At 44.0% G+C, this 18,006-nt stretch overlaps 1 protein-coding gene across 1 annotated transcript in view; it reads right to left on the bottom strand.

The window, feature by feature from the left end:
* LOC144753513 (VPS10 domain-containing receptor SorCS3-like) overlaps window positions 1-18,006 on the bottom strand; it is a 2,605,581-nt gene that overhangs the window by 869,411 nt on the left and 1,718,164 nt on the right. Inside the window, exon 7 of the mRNA XM_078641177.1 lies at window positions 8,757-8,875. Coding sequence (XP_078497303.1) covers window positions 8,757-8,875 — 119 coding nt within the window. The remainder of the gene's footprint in view (window positions 1-8,756; window positions 8,876-18,006) is intronic.

Below are 18,006 nucleotides of genomic sequence, written 5' to 3'. Positions count from 1 at the left end.
GCCTTGGGCTTAATTCTATAGCCTGCCATAGCTCAAAGTGCTGAGGATGGGGTGCCATCCAGCCGGGGATGCCACTGCCTATCTACATTGAATAGCTCCTGGCTGTCCTACGGTCAGAACTGTAGCTGGCTCTGGGGTGGTACCCCAGGCCCTGGGCTATGTGCTCCAGCTTGTTGTGTCTCAAAGTGTCTTGGAGTGGGTCCTGCTAGTCTCGGAAGGCCTCCTTTGCCTGTCTGGGTTAAGAAGCTCCATACAGGCCCAGGGGTGTCAGGCCATGTCCATGGGCCCTGTTCATAGGCCTGTTGCGTCACAACGAGCTCAGAAAAGGGGACAGCAGGTCCAGGGAATTTTCCCCAGTCTCCCTAGGTTAAGAGGTTTGGTCCAGGCCCTTACCAGAAATCTAGCTGGCCCCATGGGGGGAGCCCCTGGCCCTGGGCTCCAGTTACCGGCCTACCATGTCTCAAATTTCCTGGGATGTGGTCCCATAGATCTGGGGAGCTCTCCCCTGCCTGTCTCGCTGAAGAAGCTTTAACTGGCCCACCAGTCAGAGCTCCTTGTCTCTGGGTACATCAGCAGATACAAATACCATGGCCAATTCTCTTCCTTTCTTTATTTTTTTAAATAACATTTTGTTACTTTATTTAACTGAAACACACTGGTCCTGCAGAGTTCTATCGTGTCACATTTTCCTCTGATAAGATGATTTCTGGAAAGGTCCCATACCACCCTCAGGCCCCACTTTCGCTCTCTTGGTGATTCCTCTATAGCAGATGACACATGGTGCTCTCTACATCAGTCCTTCATTGTCATCTGATCCCAACTTCTGAATGGTCCCCTGTGTGGCATGATCATCCTGGAGGCAGATCCTCTTTGTCCCACCACTTACTAATGAGTAAGATGAAGTTTGCTGTCCCATTTTCTTGTTTATAAGCAGCTTAATTAAGTGGTTTCATTCACCTGATCTACTACAGCATCCCTGTGATGTTTTCTAGACTCATTGCCTTTCCAGACTGGCTCAATTCTCAGCCTGCTCAATCCACTCAGTTTCCCTGTGCACTTTTTCACTTTTTGTTGTGAAATCCTGTTTAAATATATAGGATGCTCTGTAATAATTTATTATAATAAGCAAATGAATTCTGCATAGAACAAGTATGCAAACTTCTACTCAGATAGCACCCTCTGTAAGCATGAGTAAGCTTGCTTTATGTACTTCCCTGTTAGACTTGGCATCTTTGGCATGGTTTCTCCTGACTTTTTGTCTCTGCCTCCTGTATTTTTGATGTTGTGCTGGATTTCATTGTTGCTGGCTTTGATGCTTTGGGCACTTTGTCACTCCTGATCAGTGTCAAAGTGCAAGCGCTCCCTGTGTAAGTTGGTATTACAATTAGTTCTCCCTGATTGGCATATTTGATTTATTAGTATGTCCCTAGTAAAGTGCCCTGAGTGTGCCAGGACCTGCACTCAAATGACTAGTGGACCTGCAGCACTGATTGTGCCACCCACACGAGTAGCCCTGAAAAGGTATCTCAGACATGCCACTGCAGTGTGTGCGTGCAGTTTTAAACTGTCATGTCATCCTGACAAGTGCACCCACTTGCCAGGCCCTAACATTCCCTTTTATTACATATAAGACACCCCTCAGGTAGGCCCAAGGTACCCCCATGTGCGGGGTGCAGTGTATGTGAGAGGTAGGACATGTACTGATGTGTGTGACATGTCCGGATAGTGAAATACTGCCAATTTTGTTTTTTCACTATTGAGAGGCTATCTGTTCCATAGGATAGAATGGGCGATACTTTGTAACATTTTACAAGTATAACTTCCCTTTGGGACAAGATAGAAGTATAACGTTTAGCTCTCTGCACTCAGAAATTATTTACACATATTTTAGTAAAGATGGTTTTTAAATTGTGTGTTTAAAAATGCCACTTTGAGAAAGAAGGCATTTTCTTGTCTAACCATTCTGGTGTATAAGTAGTGGACCTTAAACCTCAGAACTTTAGATCTCATCTGTACTCGAGAGGAACGTTTGCCAAGAAGAAGAGCTGGAGAGCTGTGAGGAGGAGTACTTCCCCTTTGCTGTGTGCTGTATGGGGCTGGCCTGCACTTGCTGCTTCTGCCAAGGAAAGGACAAAGACTGGAACTTTGCTGTGACACCTGCTTGCAGAAGAATCTCAAAGGGCCTGTGTGTGCTGGCCTCCTATTCTGAGGTCTCAGTGACACAAAGACTTCACCCCCAGCTCCCTTGCATTGCTGAGAGTTCTGAATGACGAGGAAGTGTCTATTACATTTTTGGGACTCTGGAGGTTGTTCCTGCTGTTTGGAACTGAAAGAAACCGAAGAGAAGTAAGAAAGCCTGTCTCTGATGCCCTCAGCGATGTCGCGATGACGTGTGGCCTGCTCCGAGGCCATGGGCACTGCTCATGAAGTGCATGACGCACCGCCTGGCCTGCACCACAGCTCTGACACCCTTCTACACCTGCCGATGCCAGCAGTTAAGGGCATTTCCCATTCAACAGCACTCTCACCGTATCCGTCATCGCAAGAGCCAGCATCCTGTTATCATGGTACCAATAACCGCTGAGGGTGACTTCAAGAACTTGCTGACTTTGCCTTGTCAGCAGAATGGACACCTCACTGCCGATGCAACTGACTTCCCCTGTCCCGGACGTGGCCACGATGCCTCACCTCTTCTGTGGCAGCCAGGGAGCTGGCCTTGACCTCGGCACTGACGCCTCACCTCCATGACACCGTGCTTCAGACTTCGTTTCCAAGGTACCGTTTGTTTGAGGGTCCATGGGACTCTGTACCCGACGCCTTGCTCCTCACAGTCGGCACCATACTTTGGGGCAGATTTACAAGCCCCTTGCAACACTTTTACGCCGCAGTTGCGTCACTTTTGTGATGCAGCTGCGGCGTAAAACATGCGCCATGTTGCGACTTATTTACAACGTGATGCATCTAGGCAGATGTGTCATGTTGTAAAGCCCTGCGCCACATGAAACCTGCGTCAGGTTTCATGTGGCCGTTCTGTCGCAGGGTGGGCGTTCCCTCACAGGAAAGTTCCGTAAAACTGACGCAGTGAAATCTACAAGATTTCACTAAGTCAGTTTTTGGACACTGCTGCATCATATCCTTACACCTGCCTGACGCAGGCGCAAGGAGTGACGCACCACGTTAAGTATGGGCGGCCCCCTGTGCATTGCAGAAGTTGCGTCGCACTTGCGACGCGACTCCAGCAATGTGCCACCCGTACGCCACAAGATGGATCACGCATCAGCCCCTCCTTGCACCATGGTGCGCCGCATTATAAATGCGACGCATCCGTGGTGGCTCAAGGGGGGGATTGCATGATGCATCTGTTCTGGCGCATCCCTGCTGATTTGCAAAAATGGGCCAGAAGTTGTAAATCTACCCCTTTAGATTTATTTCTGTCACAACGGCACAATAGCCCCAGGTGGAGCTATTTGTATTCTACAAGCTTTATTTTGTAATTAACTGTTTTTAAGTTCTATTTTACTGCCTGTATGTTGCATTTTTGTCATTTTGAGTCTTGTTGAGTTTAGATACAAATACTTTGTTTTTCTAAACTGGTATGGTGTCTGTCGTTTGTGGTGTTATCACTATATTACTGTGTGTTGTGAGTACAAATACTTTACAGATTGCCTTTGGGATAAGCCTGTCTGCTCATGCCAAGCTACCAAGGGATGAACAGGGGTTATCTTGAGTGTGTATCTCCCTTACCCTGACTAGAAGCAAAGGTCCCTACTTGGATAAAGGTACCTACCTCTACCAACTAGTGACCCCCATTTCTAACATTCCCCAAGAATCAGGAGGTTTGACTTATTTTTGTCAGGAATTCTTCTCAGTCTTAATAATGTGGAAATATTAATGACACTATGGTCCTCATCAGTAGTACAGTATATTAGCAATTGAGAAGGTGTCTTTAAGTCTAACCAAATGGACACACTTTTGGCAGATTCTGCCACTCTGAGTTTCTGGATTAAAATCTATAAATCCATCATCTCTCTTCTAGAGATAAAGTCTGTCGTCTGTCACTTAGGATGCAAGAAATGTTTCTATTTTACAAGCAGAGCATATTAAGAAAACCATTACTTCATTAGACTACCCACTTTACATATGTGGGAGAAAAATTAAAGCTCAGGAGAAAGAATAACTATTGCTCTCCCTTATTATTATTATTATTACTATTATTATTATTATTATTATTATTATGCCTTTTAACTCTAACTTCAAGAATGGAAATATTAGAATGTACACTCTATGTAATGGAAGTGAAATGGAGTTTACAGTTGATCATTCCTACACCAGATCATCAACATCTTTCATTATGCTCAGTTTCAGGGCCTTTTGCTTCCAGTTTTCTGGTAATCTAATTGAGGAATGGTGTTTGGTTGGTGGTAGATTGAGCCATTTGACTTGAAGAAGTCAATAATAGCAAACGCCTCAAAGGTTTATGAGACACATGGTTAACTTTCAAAACCCTTTATCTGTCCCTTATGTGCCCACATTCTTTCATCCATTTCTAAGACATTTTAGCCATGCTCTGTGGCATATTGCACCCTAAAGGTTTCAACGTGCATACTGTATTACTGCAGTACAAAGACTCCATGTTTATCAATGAAACAGAACTAAAACGGTTTACTCCTTTAACACTAATTCTACTCACCTGATGAAACTGGGGACAAGCATGTGTTTAACCACAAATAAGTGGATTTGGGATTGGCTTTTTTGCACTTTCTATTCAATATCTACATGGTTTGGCTCACCCAAACCATCGCAAGTCATGATGCTGGTATCCAGGCGAATGGCGATAACAAGCAGCTAGATCTCAAACTTCAGGAGGGTGTGTTGATTACAAATAGTGGCAGATTTCTTCTTTCAAATCTAGGGATGGATGATTTCTGAATTCCTACACCTGAAAACTTCCAAGATGAAAGTGTTTTTCATGGGGTCTAGGAATATGGGCTTCCTTATCTTTGCACCAATGTCAGCATTTTCTGACTAACATATAGCATATTCATCTTACTAAATTTATGTGACAACTACCTTACTAGAGTTGTCAGACATCACCATTTGATCATAGATTCACTCCATGTCAAGCTCCTCTGCCTGGAACTCTCTCTCTCAGCATCTACACCTCCATCCAGACTATATGAAATGCAGAAGATCACCAAAGTCCTATCTTTTCACTCTTTCATATGGAATCCAGGCTACTGTACTTGGTAATTTCTTTAATTTCTGTCAGTTCAGCTTCTTTTTACTGGAACATGTTTTCATTTTTATCCTTCCCGTGCTTTGATATAGTCATCTGGCTGCACTCAAAATAACATACAATTCTGGGTGGTTAAGATTAAAGCCAAAACAGAATTTTAGAGCTTTCCTTAATTCATATCCAGCTGTGTAGTTCTGAATATCAGCTTTGGCTGTTCAGAGGCATTGCTTATGTTTTCAGTTTAGTACAAAACCTATCATATGTCAACTTTGATTTGTTTCACAGAAATGTACATTACATTAATTGGGGGCATTCGCCTTGTAAAATCATATATTTTAATAAAGTACATTATGAGATGCACTGTACATGGCATACAGCTACAGTTTGAATATGCATATTGCTTTATTGAACATGATGTTTTATATATTTTATAAGTCAGTTTAAGGTTAATGCCAATAATGCCTTAGGAGGGTCTTTGATGTAAAGTCCCACTTTTTCATGTTGTGCACTACAATAACCGATAAAGAAGGAGTTAAATTAATGTTGGTTATCTAAATAATGCCCATCAATTTCAGGCTATGCTTAGACTATGACCAGTTTTTTATTGTGACTTACCAATTGGCATGGCACACAAAAGTGTGCTTTTCAGGGATCCGGTGTTTGAAGGATCATTTTGGTTTCTACAGGTCCACCTAAAAATAGGGCCCGCAGTCCTGTAAGTAGAATCCCATTGCAAACATGTTCATGGCTAACGTTTTCTAGAGGGTGCCTCTAAGTGGTAGAATGTAATAGTCGCTCCTTCACAATGGTCCTTTTAGTTCTGAGGTAAGGGTGATTTCTTTCACTGGACACTTTGCTAGGCTGCTGAATAAAAAACGAAAGATTAAGAGTAACCGCACCCCGTATTGTAGTATAAAAACACCAGTGAGATGAACTGGTGAATGGAATCAAGCTAGAGGCTTGGGATAGCTAGAGCAAATGAACTAGTGGGATACAAAAGAGCAAACTTGACAGTGGCAAAAGTAAAACAGCCAAAGAGCCTCGATTCTGCTGGTAAAAGGGTACCAAAAGTTTTTCTGCACATCTAAAAAAGAATCGAAAAGCCTTAAATACAAAAAAAATGTAATAATAAGCCGGCCATCAACACGAAAGCCAGGAATCTGGCACTGCTCTGCCTTTGCAGCATCCTCCTATGCGGCCACCATGCTCAGCCGAGCCTGTTAAGGCCAACACAAGCCGCCAGAGACACAGACATGCAAGCATGCAGCAATGGTCCTGAACCAACACTTATTCAGAGAGGTGAACCAAGGAAGTACCTCCACCAAAGCTGCGACCAGTTGTGAGGGAGCACAGTGACCTTCACTGGAATAAAGTCGTAAGAAAATGACTGCGAACCATAAAGCCCCTATCACTGCCTTCTAACAACCTCTCCACATAGTCATCAAAGCTGACATGTGGTTCTTTGGCAGTTCAAATCTGAGATGTTTTTGTGCACTGCTTGTGCTTTTCCACTCTCTACCAAGTTACTTCTGCCTTCTTTGATGGATGTATGACTTTACAACGCTCACATTTACATTGCGGTTCATTACATCGCAGTTTTCACAACGCATGTCGTTACAACAACTTGCGTTGGAGGGCGCTGGACTTAGGAGTAGTATAATTCACTATTCCAACTCCAGTCTACATACAGTAGGGAAGGTGTTGGATAGGAAATTATACTATTCCTTGTTCTAGTGAAAACCGTGATGTAATAGCATTGCGATGTAATCCCCGCATTATAAACAATGTTTCCCTTCTTTGATAAGACTGTGCTAGTGCTCGGGAACCACTTTGGCCCCAAACGTCTTTGCTTCTCCATATTGTAGTTGTTGAACCATTCCCTCTTTTTACAACTGAGTAACAGATGTATGCAACTGGCAATGTAAGTAGCCGGACTGCATTCAAGTGGTAGGTCAGATGTTACGCTCCTTCTTAATTTAGCAAGTTAGTGTCTCACATTACCAGGATAATGTAAGTGCCTGAAGGTTGTGATGTGCTTCATCTCTGCAACCGAGCTTGAGGAGAGTGGGGAGATGGAGTTGGGAAAAAAGCACAGAGAGAGCAAGAACACACATGCAATTCCATTGAGTGCTGGAACAAAAAGAGGTCCCCTTAATATGAGCATTGGAAAGATACAAGTCAGGATGGTAAAGAGATTATCTTTCAGGGGAGAGACAAACAGAAGAGGAAAGCAATCCATCAAATTAGAAGCAAGCAAGCAAAAAAGAGTGACAAAGCTAATCAATGTTAAGCAATGGGTGGCCAGTAAGTTCTCTGTAAACACACATTAGGTATTTCGCACCCAAGTAGAGTAAATACTCTGTCTGGAAGGCAAGTCCGAAAGCAAGTTAAACCTGGGTTATTTTGCGCTCATAAACAGAGATATCTTGAGGTAATATTCATATACCTTATTTGATCTACACCATGCAAAACCATGCAAGCTCAGCATACATAACTATACTTCGTTTGCATTAGGCTAGTCTAATGTTATTCCATTGCCCTTGAATACATCAAAGCAAATGTTCAAAAACAATTTGCATCTTTTTACTATCCACCTCGTGTTTTAGCAGCCAACATTTCCCGCACACATTACAGACCAAAGTGATCCTCTTGGGAGTCTGAGCAGGCCAGTAAGCAGTCATTTTGCATTTTGACTATGCATATTTATAAATGAAGTCTGCCATTGCAATTACCAAACTAATTACGTACATTAATTTTTAATCACAAGATACATATTCCACCCTTGACGCATTATGTTCGTACTAGCAAATGATATATGTGAACATTTCCAATAGTAAACATGTGTTTATGTGGGTTGCATGGGTGAGGACTCAGCGGAGTGCGTTCTAGAATACGCCGAACTGTTTAATGTAGATTTAAAAGTTAAGCATTGTATTTCCGAGCAGGTGGAAACCATACAATTATCCGCTTTTATTCACTTGATAGTTATGCAGAGTGAAAACATTTTTATCAGTAAATAGTCTGGGCCAGTAACACCTCCCCGGCCTCTGCATTACTCTTTAATTATTGTTTATACTCATCTTGAACAGGGCTAAATTGCTAGGAAAAGACAATTGTGGAAAACAGTTATTTTTTTGCCTTTCGGAATTAAAGCATCCTCTTGGGTAACTCTGTGCACGTTCCTGGCGGCTCAGAGAGGAAGGTAGATTTATCCCAGCAGACTCGCCATGATAGATTAAGCACTCAACGAAAACCAGAGCTTGATTTTGTGTTGATTATCCATAACATTCACTGGCAGCCATCCACACACTCTTATTAGTAGTGATGCTAAGCATCTGCCACTGATATTTATATTCTGGGCTTTTTTTACTCGTGCTGTGTTTTTTAAAATTACAGCTCTTATTTCTACCAGAAGGCTGTGGGCGTGATGAAGCGACAGGCATTCTTTGTCCCAGTTATCTGCAACACGCCAATTTAAAGGAAAAAATAAGTGCAAAATAATCAGCATTTTTGTGCCTACCTGAATGAAGATATATTCATCTTGTACGACCAAAGAGCTAACATCTATGGGTCTGGAAAACGGTCCGCTCTTGGTAGTCTCTGAGCATTCTTGAATCCTGCACGTTAGATAGTGTGCATCTGAGGAGGGAAAAACAACATATGTATCAGTGCAAAATAAAAATATTTCCTATAAACAGATTTATGCCCTCACTGTTATAAATTGGGTTGCTAGTTGACTGGGGTGTGAGTCCTGGTCAACCCACAACCACAATCCTAGCCAGGGTAAGGCACAAGCAAACCCCAAATTAACCTGTGCTCACCCCTTAGTAGCTTGGCATAGAGCAGTCAAGATTAACTTAGACACAAGTGTAAAGTATTTGTTCAACCCTACATACAGTAAAACAGTGGAATCGTCAAACAAAAAGAACCCACACCAGTTATCAAAATAGAGCTTAATTATAATAAATAAAACAAGACCAAAATGACAAAGATCCAATCAGTAGAACTGGAGTCATGCATTTTTAAAGGATAAACTGAAATGTAGTGCCTAAAATCATAAAGCGCCAACCACAGCCATCTGGTCGCACTGGACTGGGTCAAAGTCATACGTTGAAGCGGACCGCAGGTCAGATACAATCTTGGATTTTTCCCGCTGAAGATTTGCCTTTTCAAGTTCTGTGACAAGAGTCCCCTTTGTGTTGAAGAGGGTTGCAGGGAGCAAAGAGAGCGTCATCGGCGGTGATTGGTTTGGAGCGAAGAGCTGGCTGGTTGTCAAGGATGGGCAGGTTGGTTCTTTGCATTGGGTGATTGATGCTTGTTGTTTGAAGAGAAGGCTGACAGAGGTCTTGCTGAATTTCAGTCCAAGCAGTGCGGTTGCGGAGTGAACGGCCCATTCACGGTCAAAAAGAGCCCAAAAGCTTGATTTCAAGAGCCTGTGACCCATTCAAAAGGTCCATGATCTGAAAGGCACGATTTGGGGGTCAGGAACACCTGGGTCCAGGAGCTAGTTGGGGAGCCTTTATTGTCACTGAGGCCCGGCCCATAATGCCAGCAGTCTAGCCTCAGGATGCCAGCAGACTAGCCCTTAGAGTAACTCTTCAGTCCTGGGTTCAAGATGAAGTTGCAGGCCCAGTTCTTCTTCGCCAGGCAAGAGGGCAGCGGGCAGTAGGTCAGCAGGGCAGCAGTTCCTTTAGGCCAGCAGTCCAGCAGAGTAGTTGTCCTTGTAGCAACACAACAATGCTTCTTCTTGGCAGACTACCCACAGGTTCAGAGTGTACTGAAGAGTTGGTGTCTGAGGTCCTTTTAGTCATACCAAGGTGCCCCGGTTCTGGATGGTGGGAGAAACTTCTAGACAGTGGCTTTGAAGTGCATGGCATTTCCTGCCTCCCCTACCCTGGCTTCAAGCTGGCTGAAAGGACTATAGAGGTTTTTTGGCCATTTGTGTAAAGGGCAGGCACAGGCTATTCAGGTGTAAGTGGAACTGTGCTCAGCATGCCCCCCACCCAAGCTGCCATCCCGCTCGGGCACACCTAATCCCTCTATAGTGTGACTGTCTGGGAGAAATCCAGAAAGTCTATCTGTCAGTTACACCCACGCATGTGACTCAGGCCAGGCTATAGGCACAAAAGGACAAAAAACCCGACTTAACCACCGAATAGGGCTTTTCACCCCAATGTCAAAGACCCTAAACGTGAACTGGTCATTTCATCCTATTTGAAAAGTACACAGATAAAATGTAATAAGCAACTCCAATGCTATCCTATGGGAGAGGCAGGACTTGCAGTAATGAAGAACAAATTTAAGAGTTTTTACCTACCAGGATATTTAAAACTTCAAAGCACATGTCCAACTTTTAAATGCACTGCACCCTGTCCTTGAGGCTGTTCAGAGCCTCCCTTGGGGGTTACTTATATGTATTCAAAAGGATGGTTTGGTCATGGTAAAAGGTTAACTTTACCACGTTTATATGTGGAGCTAGGAGTGACAGGAGCCAGGACAGTTGCTTTAGATCTGATTACTGAAGGTGGGGGAGGGTATCAGTGTGTTACTATGTGAAACTATGAGTATGTGTGGGTAGATTTCTCTCCATCAGGTCACACTAAATGTCAGTGCCTCCCTTGGCACTAAGGAAAGAAAAATGGATTTGAATTTATTTAGGGGCAGTGAAGAGAGAGAATGAAGGGTTCCTCTGATGTTGAGGATGGGCAACTGAGTCCTATTACTGTATAGTCTGGGAGCTCTCAAGACTGATGGACATACCTAACTCCGCACAAAACTCCAATAGAAGCATGTTCTTAGATGGGGGTGTGCTGATGTGCAGCTGAGCTGTGGAACTAACATTGTGTGCCCAATGCAAATGAGGTCAATTCTTTGATTCTGCACCTGCGCCATATTACAGAAAGGGGCAAAGGGTCAAAGAAGCCCGCAGGAGGCGCACTAACAGTGCGCCATTTGAAAGGTGGCGCATTGTCAGGGCGCCCCCGGAGAGAAGACCTCTGCAGGGGGTAAAGGGGGTCCCATGGGTGCCGCCTGAACAGTGAAAACACAGAGCAGCTGCTCCGTGCTTTCACATGAATGCACTGCACTGGGGGCAGCGCGAGGTCGCCGCTGCCCTGGATGCAGTGCATTCACCATAGTAGGGTGCATTATCATTGTTTGTGCCGGACGCACCTTTTGAATGGTGCGCCGGGCGCAAACAATGATAATGTGTAATACGGCCCCTGGTTTTTTTCAGAAATATTATATGAAATGTTCTCCAGTGACAACGTCAGGGTCCTTAAATTTGATACTTAATCCACTAATGTTCCAAGAGCAGATTCTCAGGCTTTCAATTGGTTGAGCTGTGTCTGCAGAGGGATGGATAGAAATTTAGGGATTGCCGGAACTATGAAATGCACCTGAAAGCCATCCCAACACTAAACGCTGCAAATTTAGCTGGTCCGGTATAAGATTGATAATTGTTTCCTGGTGCACCTCCATCTATGTTGCTTGTTTACGAAGTGTAGTGGGATAGGTTACCAGGACGTGCAAGGAGACAATAATCCCCATGCCTCAAATAATTTCCTTCCTGTAAACTTTGCCTTGCAGTGGAGCTGTAGGCCCATGTCACTAAATTGGATTCCCTCATGTATCTCCTTGAAGGAGGTAGGAATTTAACTGTTTCAATGTCAGATAGGTAAGATGCACAAGAGTAGGTAAAGCATGCAGTAATATAAGGGTGTTTCCACAATTTAGTATGCCGCACCTATCCCTAGAGGGGTATTAAGGGCAGAGACAACGGGGAAACAGCAGCCCTTATCCTCCTGGACCTCTCCGCAGTGTTCGACACTGTCTGCCACCGCACCCTAGTCCAGCGCCTCAGCAACATAGGAATCCAAGAGAAGGCACTGGAGTGGATCATCTCGTTCCACGCCGGAAGAACCCAGAGAGTCCGCCTCCCCCCGTTCAGGTCCGAGGCCACCGAAGTCATTTGCGGCGTACAACAAGGATCATCACTCAGCCCAACCCTCTTCAATGTCTACATGAGCCCTCTCGCAGCGATCGCACGCCAACACAACCTCAATATCATCTCCTACGCCGACGACACGCAGCTGATCCTCTCCCTCACCAACGACCCCGCCACCGCCAGAACCAGCCTACATGAAGGGATGAAAGACGTCGCCGAATGGATGAAGAACAGCCGCCTGAAACTGAACTCAGACAAGACGGAACCCTCATCCTGGGATCATCGCCCTCCGCCTGGGATGACTCCTGGTGGCCCCCTGCCCTGGGCTCCACTCCGAAGCCAACGGACCACGCACGCAACCTGGGCTTCATCCTGGACTCCTCCCTCTCGATGACCAGAAAAGTCAACACCGTCTCCTCATCGTGTTCCAGCACCCTGCGCATGCTCCGTAAGATCTTCCGCTGGATCCTCACCGAGACCAGGAAGACGGTCACCCAGGCACTCGTCACCAGCCGACTGTTCTATGGGAACACCCTCTACGCCGGAACCACAGCCAAACTGCAGAAAAGACTCCAACGCATCCAGAACGCCTCCGCACGACGCGTCCTGGACATACCCCGACACGGCCACATCTCCGGCCACCTGAGAGACCTGCACTGGCTTCCCGTCAGCAAGAGGATCACGTTCAGGCTCCTCACCCACGCACACAAGGCTCTCCATGACCTGGGCCCCGAATACCTCAGCGACCGCCTGACCTTCTACACGCCCACCCGCCAGCTGCGATCTACCAGCCTCGCCCTCGCCGCCGTCCCACGCATCCGCAGAGCCACCGCCGGAGGAAGATCCATCTCCTACCTGGCAGCCAATACCTGGATCTCCCTACCCATCCACCTTCGGCTGACCCAGGATCACCTTTCCTTCAGGAAGCAACTCAAGACCTGGCTGTTCGTGCAGTAACGTATCCACCCCCCCAGCGCCTTGAGACCCTCCCGGGTGAGTAGCGCGCTTTACAAATGCCATGATTGATTGATTGATTGGTCATATAATTGTGAGTAGTGTGATGCAGGCTGAGCCAGATTTCACCTTAATTCTGACCTCATCAGTATCATGAAAGTTAATACTCTGATTTGACTTGCATGGCCAAAAATTCACAATTCTAATTAGACTGAAATGGATAGGGTTGGTTTCAGATATGTTTTGTAAAATAATCAGCAAATGTTTAAGTGTGTCCCAAGACGTTCTGCCAATATCACTTAAAGGCAGCACTTACTTTGACAAACTCTTTCAGTAGTAAGGGAGAAATTCATTTTTGAAGACTCGATTGCAAGCCGAGCAGTAAAGAATAAGGTGCAAAAGTTCTTTTAAACAGTCAACTCAGAGATACTATTGTTCTTCTCAACAATTTACAGAAAATTGAGATGCAAAGAGAGGCAATTCAATCCGTTTAGTGGTAGACCGTCAGTATGCAGTCCTAGCCTGTCCAGCACAGAGACTGAGGCGGGATTAATGTTCCAACATCCTCTCAGGCCAAACCAGCCAATATGGTTCTGTTCTCCGGCATCTGAACACAATGTTTACTAGCTCAGAGAACAAATGTAACGTGTGAAGCAATAAGCCTGTCGCTCACACTGCAAGTATTTAATGCTTCCTCAAGACGGCTGACACTGACACGGTTGTGTCATTGTTTTATAACATCTTTTCTTCAGAGTCAACAAGGAGATTTTGATGGGGAAGTAAACACCAGTATGTTAGTGATGAGAAGAGCGGCTGTACGTTTTTACTAATAGGATGAATAAAAATAATGCCTGATGACCAATATAATTTATTTACATGTTCTTTGGAACTATAATACAGCCTTATAGACGGCTGCCAAAGGCTATGTCAGTTGTTAAAGGCCCTGAACCTAAGTAAGTTATAGCCCGAGCCACAGGCAAGAGCCTATAACGAGGGTGAGGGCCTTTAACAACAGGTATAGTCTGATGCATAAGGGCTATAAGGCTATTAGAACATTCCACCCACTAAGGTTACAATGTTCTAAATTAAAAAGTGAGAAACAGAAAGACAATCATTGGAATATTGGAGGGGATGGCTTTTACCAGCCGTTATACGCATGGAGACCTTACATTGTCTTCAATTGAGCTCTCAACATTCCAATATTCTAATATCAGTTTCAGGCAAAAGTGAAAACCATAGCCGTTGTTTGTGCCCATAATGCACAATACAATCCTCCATTTAAACCCAGTAAGTACATTCACTGCTACCTGAGAGGAACCGCAACTGATGAAACTTGCATTCTACAACATCTATCAGCACAGGTTAATCCCCTCAATGACCCTCAATAATTCTGAGGGCCCTTTATTAGGGCTTTGACTAAGTGTGACATTCATCACAAAGTGGATGGTGGATCTGGCAGATGTGCCATCCACACTCCTTGGAATGAATAGAGACTGTATGTACCCTAAATTGGGTGAAAAGGACATCTGCCAGTTTTTGGCAGATATTTTGTATCTGTCAAACTCAAAATAAGACCCTCAATGTCATCCACAAGGCTGTTGCGTGCTCTCCAACTGACAAATTTACCTTCTGTCATCTCTCTCTTATCTCTAACTTCCCCGTTCCAATCCTAACCCTTTCTCCTTATTGTAGCTCTCCTTCCTATGCCTCCTAATGTAAGGGTTCATTCCGCTTTAACCTCACTACCTTACTCTTATCGTCTTACTCTTATCCTCCTTAAGCACTCTGGGGTATATTATCAAGGGGTTTATCTCCGCTTTTTTGGCTTTAAAAGCCAAGAAAGCGGAGATAAAATTATCTCCCTATTACCAAGCTGTCGCTAACACCAGTTAGTGACAGCTAATAGGAGATAGCGACCATCTTGGGCCCCGCTTTGCATGTCAGTGATATTTATCACTAATGACATGCAAAGTGGGCGTGCCAAGATGTTAGCGACTGGAAACAGTCGCTAACATCGCTATCTCCTATTACCAACTTTTGGAGATATTCGCGCTAAGCGCGAATATCTCCAAAAGCTAACACCTGCCCTGAGCAGTTCTTCACCATGTTATCCAATGGGAGGTGGATAACATGGCTAAGAGCATTTGCTCGATAATGCATGAATATCGCTGACTTTTCAGCGATATTCATGCATTGCGGCAGTTTTTTATCGCATTTGCGATAAACCTTGCTAATAGCAAGGTTTATCTGCGATAAAAATCGCCGATGTGCGGCGATAATTTTTGTCTCTAAACAAGTTAGAGACAAAAATTATCGCTAGTTGTTGGTAATATACCCCTTTGTTCTTGTCACCTTCTAACACCTCTGCACATATCCTTTCTGTCCATACTAACATCTTTGCTCCTTCTTTTAACTCCTCCTGGCTTCTCCACATCTCCTCACGTAACCTTCCTCTCAAATCTATTTTGCACTACCCACCCTCTTCCATAAAAAGCTGGCTGAAACCAGAAAAAAGTAAAACAATATATATTGTTTGTATATAACCTCAGATCTACGAAAATGGTTTTGGGTATTTCGGTTGTACTTTTAGGGTGATTGCCATTTTCTGCTGCGATTCACTGTTCAGTGAACTTACAATATTCTTAAACAGAAATCCTGTGCCTCGGATGTAATTAATTGATATCACAATAATTGAACAGAAGCAAGCCACACTAAGCTGGTCCTAGAGAGCAACTAATTATATTACACCCCCTTAATAGGCAAGTCATCAGCTAATTGTAGAATACTTAGAATTCTCACAATTTGGATAGAGAAATTTTGATACGACACTTAAAACCTTTCAATTCTTAGGCTGTGTGATTAAAATCGAGCCCCTGTGCAACCTAAAGGTACCTGCTAAAGTTGACTGCATTTTTACAGACTCACAGGCATAGAGTCTCTGGTGATGGTGAGGTAATGTAATAATGGAAAACGAGGGGAGTCATGTAAATAAAGTCTGGCTAATATTCGTTTCACCGAAGCTGGTCAATTACATTATATATAAAAACTCTAGGCAAGGTGGAGCGTTCAGGGCTGATGGTGGCCACCTTATACCTATCAGTCTGACAGGACGATTGTTATGATCCTGATAGGCTTCGCAACATTAATTTATTGCATACCTAAGAGAAGCAGCGCCAACATGTACACAATGAGGTTGTACTGTGGCATTTCCTAGATTTCATAGCGATCAGTGACAGAAGAGAGTGTTTGTCTGCTACCTTAAAATCTAAAAGCATTAAACATTTGAAGCAGCATGAGGAAAATTATTTTATGTCTCACTGTGTGTATTAAGGGGATGTATGTCGTTACAACGCATGCTTTTACCACGCATGCTGTTACAACGCAGTTTTTACAACGCATAGCGCTTTGGGGTGCTGGATAGTGAATAGTTTAATTTACTATTCCAACTCCAGTCCCCGTGGACACTAGGGAAGGTGTCGGATAGTAAATTAAATCTATTCCCTATCCTAGAGCGCCCCCTTGCGCAATGCGTTGTAATGGTTTTCGTTGTAAAACCTGCGTTGTAATAGCACTGCGTGGTAAAAGTTGCGTTGTAAAGGATGTTTCCCGTATTAAGGTGGGCCATTCGCCTACGGACTCACAAAACCAAATACCAGAAGCTGAGCATTTGACCCTATCCCTTCGGATTGGACTTCCTCAAATCTCTGCCTCGTCATTTGTATAGGTTTAAATAATCGTAAAGCACCACTTCTTATTACCTTTAGAAGTCAGAAGCAGGGATTCCTGTCAGTTTATCATGTGGGGCAAATAATTCCCATCCCACCTATGAGCACCAGTCTAGAACCGTAACAAGAAGTGTTTTTTTCTAAAGCGCAATTTAAAAGAATTTGAGAATAATGACACACCTGTTTAGATATTCGTAGCGTGTTTAGACTAGTTATTCGAGGCGATTGCAGGTTGGATCATACTCTAAGGGCAGTGCAGAAGGCTGACGCTACTGACTCTACCTGGATACACGTAGTAGGAATATGCAGTCAAGAGGAATTACTATCTGATACAGCATAATCGCCAACATCCAACCTAATGAGTTCTGTGTGGAAGATCAACTCTTAGACCTAAACACCAGGGATCTGCAGCCCAGGTCATGTGAACAGAATCTGCAGCATTCCAGGTAATCTACACTGCATGACAGTTTAGAGACACCAACAATAGCCACCAAATAGTGACCATGAATTACTCTCATTACATCTAAGTAGTGGATAAATTAAGGTTTGCTACAAGTCAGCTTTACTTGTGAAGCTCTCATATCTCCTATGCCTGGACATGGAATGCTAAGGCTTCTCTGATTGCAGCTGATACAAATTATATGTCCCATGTTTTTTAGGGTCTGGTTGTATTTCCATCAGATTCTGTGAAACAGTCTGTAAAACGATTTACTGTTCCTGAGATACATATGACATTTATTACTTTCGGTGTCACAATAACCCAAACTTATGTGGCCCAGCTATTTGTGACTGCCACACCATCTACTATGTTCTCCAGGTTTCATAACAAGCCATGACCAAGATAAAGGATTAGGTCTGGATGTCCAACTTCCCTCTTCCAGCTTGTGCTTTACTATCCTAAAATAGGAAAGTGACACTCAGTACAGAACATTGAGAATGCTTTAAGTAGCCTGCCTTCTACTTTTCCTAGCTGCTCTACCTAATTTAATCCATACTCTGGGTTTCCACCAGAGCAAAGGTAATAATGCACTAATAAATACAAGCCTTGTCCCCAAAAGAAGAGGTCTTTACGGAAATGGATTGGGGCGTTCCTCAAACATTGCTTCCTAAATGAATGGACTAAAACGAACGTTTGATTACGAATT

This window comes from Lissotriton helveticus, chromosome 5_1 (assembly GCF_964261635.1).
Source record: "Lissotriton helveticus chromosome 5_1, aLisHel1.1, whole genome shotgun sequence".
Taxonomy (NCBI): Eukaryota; Metazoa; Chordata; class Amphibia; order Caudata; family Salamandridae; genus Lissotriton; species Lissotriton helveticus.
Note: the sequence above shows the minus strand (reverse complement) of the source record. Positions and strands in the feature narration are given on the sequence as shown.